This window comes from Aethalodelphis obliquidens, unplaced genomic scaffold (assembly GCF_003676395.1).
Source record: "Aethalodelphis obliquidens isolate GAN/ISIS:26980383/991018 unplaced genomic scaffold, ASM367639v1 scaffold16, whole genome shotgun sequence".
NCBI classification, from domain to species: Eukaryota; Metazoa; Chordata; class Mammalia; order Artiodactyla; family Delphinidae; genus Aethalodelphis; species Aethalodelphis obliquidens.
Genome location: NW_020837960.1, coordinates 26239713 through 26251777, shown reverse-complemented (window position 1 = coordinate 26251777; position 12065 = coordinate 26239713). Strand labels below are relative to the sequence as shown.

The window sequence follows — 12065 nt, the reverse complement described above, 5'->3', positions numbered from 1 at the left end:
TCCTAATGATAGTCATCAAGGCTCATAGTTTCCATCTGTTTATGTATCTTGTTTATGATACTTATTTTTCTGCTTGTCACATAACCTGGAGCATGCTACCCAAGCAGTTCAGATAATGGCTTGCCAAATGGTGGTTGTGTGAAGAGAAGTCAGTGCTACGTTTTTTCAGGTGGCCTCTGCGCCTAGAAGTCGGCTTGCTAAGTCATCCATCCACCTGGTGTTTACCTATAGCAGGGTGTCTCAGCACAGCTCTACTGGCATTTTGGCCCAGATAATTCTTTGATTGTGGGGGGGGGGCAGTGCATTTTAGGATGTTTAGTGCCATCTGTGGCCTCTACCCCACTAGATGCCAACAGTACTCGTTCCCAGAGTTGTGACACTCAAAAATGTCTCCAGACAGTCCCAAATATCCCTTGGGGGAAAGAGCGCCCTCTGTTGAAAACCACAGACCTAGACAGTAAGCAAGATAAGGCCTTTCTTGATTTCCAGAGAATTCATAGAAAAGACTGAAAATATGTGAGCTTGTTGTGTTTCATCACTTATCAAGCTGAGCCACCAGCTCCATCCTAAGGAGTCTCACATCAGAGGTCTGTGTTTCCATCAGGAAAAATGAACAAAGGGCAGTTAGAAGGCTGTGTCAGTTCTCCCATTTTCTGTAGGCCAGCCTGGTCTAGGGGAAAAAGCTAGGACCTCAGCTGTATCCAGATCCTTGTGTATGCCGTGGCCCCATGCTTCATGTTGCAGACAATTTTCTTGATCTTCCTAGGCCTCTCTTTCCTCATCTTTATAATCATAATTCCTTTTTTCTAAGAGGGATGTTGTGAGAATTAAATCATATAACATATATAAAGTGTCACATGCAGAATGCCTGGCATACAGTAGGTGCTCAGAAGCCCCCTTCTCCAAATCCTACCCTCAGGTACCTCTGAAAGTAAGAGGAAATGGTACCTGGCTTCAAAGGCAACGAGAGAAAAGAAGGCATATTTCCTCTTATCTATTTTTTTTCTAGGAAAATACCATATAGAATTAAAAACAGTGATTTGAATTTATAAGTCTTTTCACTCTTTCACCCTCAAAGCTTCTAATAAGTTTGTTGGCATAGGCCCCACTAATTACATCATTTAAATGCCGTGAGACCAAGGAACCATTTGTGATTTCCTAAGAATTTTTTTTCATTCATTTTTCATTTGGTCAATCAGTAGGTCAAAGCATTTATGGAGCCCATAATCAGCCAGTAGCTAAGCGCAGCTTGTCTGGACCCAGGAACCCAGAGGTGAAGGTTCTTCAGTCCAAAGGGAGACGGATATAGGGAGCAAAGACCATCGGGATGGACTTGATAAATCCTGGGATGGGGATTATGGGGGTTTGGAGGAAAGTGCTGCCCCAGCCACAGGGTGAAGGAAAAGCTCTCTGGGAAGAGCCCTGAGCCAAGTGTGGACAGACAGGAAGGAGGAGAGCAGGTGTTGGGGGGAGACAGGATTGCACGGCCTTTTATTTCTTCCTGGTTTAATTTCGCAAATGTATGTAACATTGGAAATGTTTGTGATAATGTTTTGTCAGAATTCTGGATGACAATCCCATAACCAGAATTTCACAGCGGTTGTTTACTGGATTAAATTCCTTGTTTTTCCTGTAAGTATTCATCTACCTTTTAATCCACCTGTCTATAAATTGCAATGACATCTAAAACTAGCTTACAAAAAGAGCTTTAAGAAAATCAAGCCCCCTAAAATTTATACTAGTCAAAACCTTTCCTGTATTTCAAGCCACAGTTACTGTTGCTACTTCCTGTCCATGGCTCATGGTATATTTTAAGCCGACTAGTTCAATTCCTTTTGATCTCCTTTAATTTCCTTTAGTCCTAAGGCATGTTCTGTTTTGTTTTTTTAAGGCATGTTTTTATTTGCAGTGGTTCATTTTTATCTCCTTACTACATTTAAATTTGTTAGAGTCTTCTAGGAGTTCAGCTCCAACTACATTTTTAACAAAGGAAAATGTGTCTTTGTCCAGCAAGAGTAACTGAAAATTCCAAAATCTTTGTCTTAGCAACTAAGCTTTTCTCATAATTACATTTTCAGTGTTTATTAATATACTGGGATGATTTATCAGCAGGGGATTATTATGTTACTTTACAGTGGATCATACAGCATCATTAATTTTCCATTTGTGAAAAGGGACCACAGTATCATAAATTAGTCATGCAGCTTAACATGCTCATGAGTTGTTTTCTTCCCCAAATGCCTCCCACTGTCACTTCTTAGATTTAATGCAGTTTCCAATGTGGCCTTTTAATATTGTAAATGATTAACATTTCTCTTAAAATGAAACTTTGGATGTATGATGCTGGAAATGATTGCAAATTTGAAGTTCACAAGGAAATACCATGAACTTCAAAATTATTACCCAGTATATACTTTTGTTTCATCTCATAAAGTCAAACTGTTTCATATTTATTCCTAGGTTATGTATCACACTTATGCATTCATAGTTTCTCTGACATCTGCTCCCTTATCCATGCCACACACATATCTAGAGACCATTTTGAAGAGGTAGTTATGTCTATATTCTTCATCCTAATGTATTGATTTTAGCATACAAGTTCCCAAACTGTGGAAATAGTAAAAATACTGTTCTTAAAGTGGCATATCATTTCGTTTCTAATTAATCTCTTCTTTGTGTAAAGGTCTATGGTGAATAACTACTTAGAAGCCCTTCCCAAGCAGATGTGTGCCCAAATGCCTCAACTCAACTGGATGTGAGTATGCACTTAGCAGCTAATTTGTTGTTCGCCCAGATTCAGGAAACTAGCCCTGAAGTTAATTCACAATTACACAAAAAGCTCATCTCTGCTTTTCTTTCTAAAACTAAAATCTGATCGTGTCACTTCCTGGTTGAAACATCTTCTGGGAATCCCCACGGGTGTGAGGGTAAAGTTCAAGCCTCCCAGTTTAGCACCAGAGACCCGTTGTCCTCTATCCCTTACTCCACCTGGTCTCTTTACCAGCCCCTTCTCTTGTGCCTTCCTTTCAGATACACCAAACTACTGCTCCTTCAGTCAGTTCCCTGAACACATGTTGTTCCTTCAACTTGAAAGGTCTTGCTTCTTTATTCTCTGACATTTCCTTCAAAAGTCAATTTAAGCGTCACCTTCAGGAAGCCGTCTCTGACACACCCACCAGTTCAGTGGCTGCCTCTGTGCCCCGATTATGACAGGAGAGCCTCCACCACGCCTCCCCTCCTCCCACTGCACCGCTGTCTCAGGGCACTGTCATCATAGAACCATCTGTTTACCTGTTTATCCCCTACTGTTCAGTAAATCCTGTGATTTTATACCCAGCACAAGGATCAGCACATAATAATGCTCAAAAAAAAACTCTGTAAATGAACGTGCTAAACCATTTCCACTCCTTGGTAGCTTTCAACCAATACACATTTGAGCCATTCAGTTGGTTTCACCACCACTACCACCATTCCACCATGTTCATATTCACGGTCTCCTGAGACAGGCAGGATTGGCACAGGAGCGACTTCCTGTCCTGGGAAAATGCTGGTTGTACTGTTCCCCCAGAACTCTCCCCATTGTCAAATCAGGGGACTCAATACCCATAATATGATAAAATTTTTGTACCTCAGCTTTGGATCCTCTCTGAACTAGCCTCACTTGTTACAACGCTATCAGATGACCTTGTGTTTATTTACTGACTTAAAAAAATTATTTACATACCTGTTATCAAAAGGCTTTTAAGGCAATGGGGGTCTCACGTAAGTGTGCTAAATGTTAAAAATGGAAGTGATGGGACTTCCCTGGAGGTCCAGTGGTTTAGACTCCATGCTCCCAATGCAGGGGGCACAGGTTTGATCCCTGGTCAGGGAACTAAGATCCCACATGCCGTGCAGAGCTGCCTTAAAAAAACAAAGGTGGGGGAGGGGGAATTGATGATCTGAAAACCATGAGAATAAAACTCATGAAGAATAGGTGGAAAATACTTAGAAACTAAGCAAGTACATCCACACAATGGGAAAGCAACAGGAAGGAGTAAAGTTAACAGAAAAATATCAGGGCTCCAGCCTGTACCCATCCCGTCCCCAAAATGGGCATCAGCAACGAGGAGGAGACCAGGAAGCAGCATCCAAGCCCTGGGTTCTGGGGACACTCATCTTCACTCTAGGCTCCCACAGACACGAGGGAAAAAAGAGACACTCAGTGAAAAGATGTCGTTAGCAAGACTGGCTGACCGCAAATGAGAGCTGAGAGGTCAGACCCAAATCGCCCCAGTTCAAAGGCAGAAAAAACCCCGCCTTGGCCATGCTTCTCCTCCCTCACTTGCTATCAGCTAGGACTGTTGCTCACAACTGCGAAGTGTTATGAGATGTAAAAACATTTTCCCTATTCTACTGAACAATATTTGGACTTTCAAGGGACTACACTGTTTATTATTTGCAACTGCTGTATTTTAAGAGTGAGAAAAATAGTTGAGTTCCTGCAAGACCTCCAAGATGGCTTTAAAATAGGATTTTAAAGGCAATGACAAAGGAACTGGTGATATTAACGTGAACATGAGAAAGGTTCAGAGGCAGCAAAACAGCTATTGTCGTGTACGGGAAGCCTGTAGGAAGCCAACGGTAAACGGAATGAGGAGAGTTGGCAGAAGAGCCGATCCTCTCCTTCCTTGGCGCTGCTGGAAGCGGCCATGTCAGAGTGTTCCTGAGGTTGTTCCCTGATGATGTGGGTGCTGCTGTCATAAGGTTCACCTTGGCAGAACGTAGTCTCTCCACCAGCGCTTCTCCAACGTCAGCGTACAGCGCAAGCAACGCAGACTTAGGACAGACCGCTGGGCCTCAGTCCTAGGGTTTCTGATTCAGTGGGTCTGGGGTGGAGCCTGGAAATCTGCATTTTGACAAGTTCCCAGGTGATGCTGGGACCCGGGACCCTCGGAGCAGCACTGCACTCAGCATCAGCATCACGGAGGGAGGTAGAAAGAGCCGTCACTTTCCTTCACACAGCTTGGGACTCCCCATCCTGACTCTGGCATCCAGTATTTGGTAGACAGTTTGGCCTGAGTTTCTCCCGCAGCAAAATAGAGACACAAATATCCACCTGACCCTGGGGGAGGGGAGGGGAGAATATAGCGATCTACGATGCCACGACTAAGTGTCTAGGCATTAGATTCAGATGGATCTGAGTTAGAAGGTCAGTTCTACCCCTCAATAGCTGTGTGACCAGAAGAAAAGTAAATTTCCAAGATCCTCGGATTCCTCCTATGTTAAATGGGAGGTAATAATGCCAACTTTGTAGGAGTGTGTATTATGCACTCAGAACAGTACCTGACACTATAAAAGCCCAATAAATGGGAGTTACTATTATTATAGTACAAATTTTATGCTAATTAATAGCATGGTATCTGGCACAGAGACACATTCACAAAATGGCGGGCTGCCCTTTCGCTCAATTTTATTAAGTTCTAACACTAATTAGAAGGGGAAAAAGATGCAGAATATTAATTATACTGACCCTGCAATAAGTAGGAGGAAAGCCTAAAACTTGGAATGAAGTAAAAATAAAGTTCAGAGCTGTTATATCACCAAAAACTGCCTTTAGACATACGATTTGTGCAAAAACATTAAAAATATGTTTCCTCCATGCCTTTTAGGGATTTGGAAGGCAATGGAATAAAATACCTTACGAATTCCACCTTTCTGTCGTGCAATTCACTCACAGTGCTGTAAGTATACAATGTAATTCAGTAAATGAGGGGAAACCCAGTAGCTTTGGAAATCGAAAGAAAATATTGGCAAGGAATTTTAAAGTATGTTTTGTTTACAGCCTTGGTCTGAAACTGAAGTACTAGAAAATGTACACATGGATCTGTTGACTTGGATGGTAGGGCCAAGCCTTATGTTTAGCTGCCAACCATTTAAGCCTCCTCCTTTCTGAGGGCAATCGTCGTTTCTGTGCACTCTCTCTGCTGAACTGGTACCTAACCCCATGGTCAACAAGGAAATGAGATAATGTATGTGAAAGTGGTTACTGCTAATGACACTTATCACTTGATGTCTCTCTCTTTAAAGAAAACAAAATTTTATGCTAAAGAGAAGAGCCTCTAATGTATTCTGATTGGCCAAAGGTTCTGCCTGGTGATTCTGATTGCTGACTGTGTTTTTTATGGGGGCAGGAAGGCAGATGGATCAGTTAATTGGCACATTTGCACTGGTAAGCTTAAAAACACAAGAATGTGGTTTTGTTTTCATCATAGTTCCCCATATATAGTAAGTACTTAGTAATGTTTGTTGCTTGGATGGGTGGTTGGAAAAGAAAAATCAGAGCACATCCATTTGTAGTAATTGAACCACTTTTCTCCAACAGACTAAGAGATAAGGCTGTTGCCAGGTTGCATATTTATCAATCAGATTGAAGATTAGCATATTTAGTAAGAAAAGAGGCTGTCCCACATAGGAGATGCAAAGAGTTTATTCTTTGTCTCATGGATAGTGAGAGAGAACACTGGAAGATAAACAAATACCATCCGCGCCTCCTATTTGCCATACGCGGGCCTCTCACTGTTGTGGCCTCTCCCGTTGTGGAGCACAGGCTCCGGACGCGCAGGCTCAGCGGCCATGGCTCACGGGCCCAGCCGCTCCGCGGCATGTGAGATCTTCCCGGACCGGGGCACGAACCCGTGTCCCCTGCATCGGCAGGCGGACTCTCAACCACTGCACCACCAGGGAAGCCCCCGCCTCCTATTTTATAACACCATGTAGCTTTTGAATCACCTTCATACTCATTATCTCATTTGTTTACACCCCTGTAAGGTAGTTAGCTGACGACCCCCTCTTTTTTGCCGTTTGTCCTGGAGGATTCCGTTTCCAGACAGAGGAAATGTAAAATCGCTGTTCCCCACCAAATTTAAAATTTGTTTGTGGCCCAGATGGTGTTGGTTCAAGCTTTGCTCTTTTTCTGGACGACTTCTTATAAGGAATGTGCCTTACCCAAAGATCCTCTCAAAGCCTTCACAGAACTATTAACAGGGTCCACATTTGACATCGCATATGTGTATGTTGGGAAAGAAACACTTTCTAAAGTAATCAGAATCCAAAGGAAGCGCAGCTCCGTAAACCACACTCAGCTCCTCAGGTTCCTTACGGGAGCATGTCCTGGAGAGAGCCTATGGATACATCCTCTGTAAGAAACTCCTGCCTGTGTTCCACACCAGAACATGCCTTGCTTTGAGACTTCAAAGGTGGCTTATTAAATTACACGCGGATCAATGGCATCTCCCAATGAGAACTGATTACTACAGCAGACACAAATCAACAGTGCTGACTCTTACCATGTCTTACAGGTTTCTGCCTAGAAATCAAATTGATTTTGTTCCAGAGAAGACATTTTCTTCATTAAAAAATTTAGGAGAACTGTAAGTAGCGTTGTCTACTAGGAAAATATGATTTTGCTTCTTCAGGATTACAAATCTAAATGACTAGTGAGACTGCTTTTCATTAGTAGCAATCAAAATCCTGTGGACTACTGGATATTCAAAATCAATTAAGAAAACCAACATTATCCTAAAAGCAAATTAAAAATCAGACAGTGGGCTTAATATGGATTTAGCCTACTCTAATTTCTCTGCCCATTTTCTTTGACTGATTTCATACATATGTGTGTTTGGGAGTAAATGAGTTTTCCATGGCTCCTTAAGCTCAGGGATTCTCTTCTCTAATGTCTGGAGTACAATTAATTCTCAGTACATGCTTGCTGAATGAATAAATGACTGAAATAATATTAATCAATTATAACTAAACAAAAGAATGAACATGCTTATTATCCCTTAAGATATTATAACTTCCAGAGCAGATGACGCAAATAGAAATGTCTAGAAAGAGGCTCATTGCAAAATATTCAGAGAGCTCATGTACATTTTTCTGTTCAAATATATGTTGTGTAAATCTAAACCTTTTGAGAATCATCTGTCTTGCTATTAATTCATCGCTACCCGCGAAATGGTGTATCATTGGCATTTAAAACTGTCTGTTACATTACAAATAGTGGTAATTAGGGTAGAGATCTCCTCTTCCTGATCTGAAGTCTATTCTTAATCACCTTCTCCCCCATTCTTTATACCTTGCTTTGAAATCCAGAAAGGACTGTGAAAAGTAGTTCAATAAGAGGAATTTGAAAACAATTCACAAATAATTAAGATAATTTAATCTAATGAATGAGTATCATAAACCAAATCCACAAATATTTAAGTGCCTATAATGTGCAAAGCACCGCATTAGAACTAAAATATTATCATTCTATGGCAAACAATTAAAGACAGCTCACTCAGAAGACCGCTCACTGCTTTCTCACAGGAGCATTCCTGATCAGACCTTGGAGGATGGATACAGATTTGGGTTACGGGGGTGGAATGGAGGAGTAGCCCAGGACAAACAGGAGTGTGTTTTTATACAAACTAAAGGAGACAGTGGTATGGAGTCCACATTCTGAACATTTTCCTAATCCTCTTCTTATACTACACTTAGGCAAAGCCAACCCCCTGCCCCCGCCAAAAGAAAGAGCCTAAATAAGAGACACTGCCTTTCTTCTTTTAGGACCACCAATAATTCATTCCAATCCAGATAGCACCAGTATGATAGAAGAAATTCAGAACTCAGTAGAATTAACTTGAACAAGGCATTTACGTTTCTTAAGTTTACAAAAATGTTAGATAATTTTACTGTGCCTTTTTGACCACAAACCCCTCTGGAGAGGAATAAGCACTTAGATGAGGCCACTCAGATCCTTTTCGCACAGAAGACTGTACTTTATTTTTCAGGGTAACGCTTTGCAGGACGTTCTCCAGGTGTACAAGGTCATCGTCATCTTGTTTGGTTGTCACTCTCCCTCTGATCTGTGCACACCCGTGGCTTTCTTCTGCGCCATGACCCACTTGTGCTCCTTGCATCCGGAGCACCAGATCAGAACACCAGCTGGCAGGCTGTCTACACTTGGATGTCATGACAGTCCCTCAAAATCTATTTGTTTAAGTTAATTTGCAGATGACTCTTACCCCACAGCCAGCTTCTTCCCCTAGGCTTGCCTGTCTTAGTGGAATCTGCATTCTTTCTGGCAGCCTGGCTAGAAGACTGTTCCCTTTCCTTCTAACTCTTTTTACACTTGATGTCCTATCAGACCGTAAACCCTGCCAGTGCCTCCTTCAACCCGTATCAGCTCTCACCCGGTCCAGGGTCACAGCCTCCTGCCAGGTCTCCCTCCTCTGAATCTCTGGCATTTCATCCTATCTTTCATTCTTTGAACAGAATTATCATCCCATAACCCAGGGCATATTTTCCCACTGTCCTGTTTAACATTCTCCTTCCTTGTTGCCTACCATAAAGCAGAGTCCTTGACATAATTCTCAAATGTTAACGTTCAGAAGAATCACAAGGAATGCTGGCTTTAAATGCATGTTACCAGGCTCCCTTCCAGAGATTCGGGTGTGATAGTTCTGGAGTGGCACCAGGAAAGTGCTCTTATTATAAGCATCTTCCTTGTTTCCGATGCCTGAACTGTACTCTGGGAAATACTGCCTTGGAATGCATTCATGGCCTTCCCATTTTGTCTCCAGGCTCTTTTCCAGGCTCACCTCCTCTACATCTCCCCATCCTTTCTATCTTCCACCCACGTTGGACGACTTGCTGACTCCTGGAGATGTCACTGACTTCCAAGCATCTGTTTCTCTGGTCCTGTGTAATCCTCACTTGAAAATCTGCTCTTCTTTGACTCCACCTGTAAAAATCATCAAACTTTGCTCAAACGCTTCCTAATTTCCCAGGCCAAGTTTGATGATTCCTTCCTCTGTTTTTCCTCTGTACTTGTGTAATAACACTTGTTTCATTCTTTTGTTTCATAATCTAGTTGTTTACTCTAACTGTAAGCTTTTTTAGAGAAAGAACTAAGTCATAGTTATTTGTCGCTCCCATATATCCATCAGGAGCACCAAAAAATCAAAAATAGATAAGATCTTTTGTTTGACTCCGAGGCGATTTCACATCTGTTTCACTTTTAACATCTTTTCTGGCTCAGAGGATATTTTGGACCCTTCAAGATTCCTGATTCCTTCTTATCCTGACAAATCTCTTTTTCCCATTCTGTAGGGACACTGCCCTGCAATTCTTTCTGGATTGGACAGCCCTATTATATTTAGATCTCAATTCTCAATTTCTTCTAAAAAAGAAGTACCATATAAAAGTAGACTAAAAATATGTGAACTTATCCATTCAAGATCATCTGGGCAGATGTTATGTGGTCAAAACTCTCTTAGTTGGAATGCACAATGAATGGAGACATGAGTCTTGATCTCAGAAAGCTTCTAACGTAGTTGGATAAAAAGATATCACATACATGAACCGAATATGAATCACAGAAACAATGAATGGTTGAAGGTACAAAGAGTACCTAAAACAGAGGGAATTAATCAAAGTAGACATTGAAGCCATGTTGGGAGTGTGTTGGGGAGGGGCTGAGAGGAAACTCCAGATGGGAACTGGATGAGCAAAATGTCACCTGTCTGAAAGCGATGGAAAACATATCCATTTGGCTGACTCACATGACTTTGTTGGGTGACAAGCTATCAGGTTGGTTAAATTGGATTGTATTTTCTGTTACATCAGATGGGATGATGACAGTTGTGAGAAGTGATAACTATGTCATTTATTTCCAGTGTAATGGCTTTGGGTTTTCACTGTCACCAACAGGGACCTGTCTAGCAATAGGATAATGGAGCTACCACCCCACATTTTCAAAGACCTGAAGCTTCTTCAAAAACTGTAAGTCCTTCTTCCCACTGTCATCAGATTTAAATGGCAACATCTTGAGTTTCCAAAATAATAATATCCTCATGCTTCTTTCCTCCTCCCTTCTAATGGTACAAAAGGAATCTGTCGTCCAATCCTCTTTTGTATCTCCACAAGAACCAGTTTGAAAGTCTTAAACAGCTTCAGTCTCTGTAAGTCAAGTGTAACCATATGTTGATTATAATTTTAGTGTGTGTGCTTTACCTAGGACCACATTTATTTTAAACAGGTATTTGACACACAGGAGGGCTTTTAATTTGAGCATGCATCCTCAGACAGTTGTTAGTATCATGATTACCATCAAGTATGTACCGAATGACAACAAAATCTCATTTTTTACCATTCAGTGTGTGTCAACACCATTTCTGTGTTTGAAGCTACATATAGCTCCTTCCTGAAAACAGGATTCATATGGAAAAATCTCTTACAGTTTTCACAAAGAATTAAATTTGCAATAGTTTTGTTACTAAGCAGTCGGTAAAAAAAAACAGCAAATTATATAAGACTTCTCTATTTTTTCACTTTTTCCCTTTCTTCTTTCCTGCAACAGTCTACTTATAGCAATCCTCAGAGCATGCTTTTTACTCTTCAATCAGTAAAGAAAATATTATCCCATAAATATGAACATTCAGACAATTAATATTGTTTAGTATTTTAAAATTTCAAACATACTAGGTTTTAAATGGTGCCAAGAACTCTGCCAGCTGTTCTTTGAACCGCGTCAGTTCCTCTCCCATGAATAGCCCTCGTTGGTTAAAGTTTGGTTTTTTTTCCCCACAGAGTGCATATTACTTTACCTCATCCCAGCCCAAAGCCTTTCTTCATCTAATTCCAAAGACCAATCCTTAATATCGCTTTTTATTCTTGCTAAATAGTTTTCTGTTGGAAATTAATACAAGATTTAGATTCTCAATAGATATTAGTGAACATCCAATGATGAAAAAGACTTGGTTCCTGCTCTCAAGAAGCCAGAAGATGTGGACAAAATGATCTTCCCTTCACTCACTACGTACTGAATTCCGAAAGGCAAAGTATCAAGTTACACATCACGCCTTTCTGAAAAGTCAAAGTAGTAACTATTTACCCCATACTTCCCTTTCTTCATTTCTTTTCTTTCTTTAATGTCTCATTTTCTTTTCTCTAAAGATTCATTTACACATTTATTTTACAAACATTTATTAGCCACCAACTTAATCATAGCACTGTCTTGGGCACTCAGTATATAGTAGCCT

General features: G+C 41.0%; 1 protein-coding gene across 2 annotated transcripts in view; it reads left to right on the top strand.

The window, feature by feature from the left end:
• Positions 1-12065, top strand: part of RXFP2 (relaxin family peptide receptor 2) — a 62088-nt gene that overhangs the window by 31582 nt on the left and 18441 nt on the right. The window contains exons 8-13 of one of the 2 annotated variants that reach the window (XM_027116786.1): positions 1561-1632; positions 2684-2755; positions 5652-5723; positions 7341-7412; positions 10735-10806; positions 10914-10985. In XM_027116786.1, the coding sequence (XP_026972587.1) occupies positions 1561-1632; positions 2684-2755; positions 5652-5723; positions 7341-7412; positions 10735-10806; positions 10914-10985 (432 nt within the window). The remainder of the gene's footprint in view (positions 1-1560; positions 1633-2683; positions 2756-5651; positions 5724-7340; positions 7413-10734; positions 10807-10913; positions 10986-12065) is intronic. The other variant, XM_027116787.1, reaches the window with a different exon arrangement.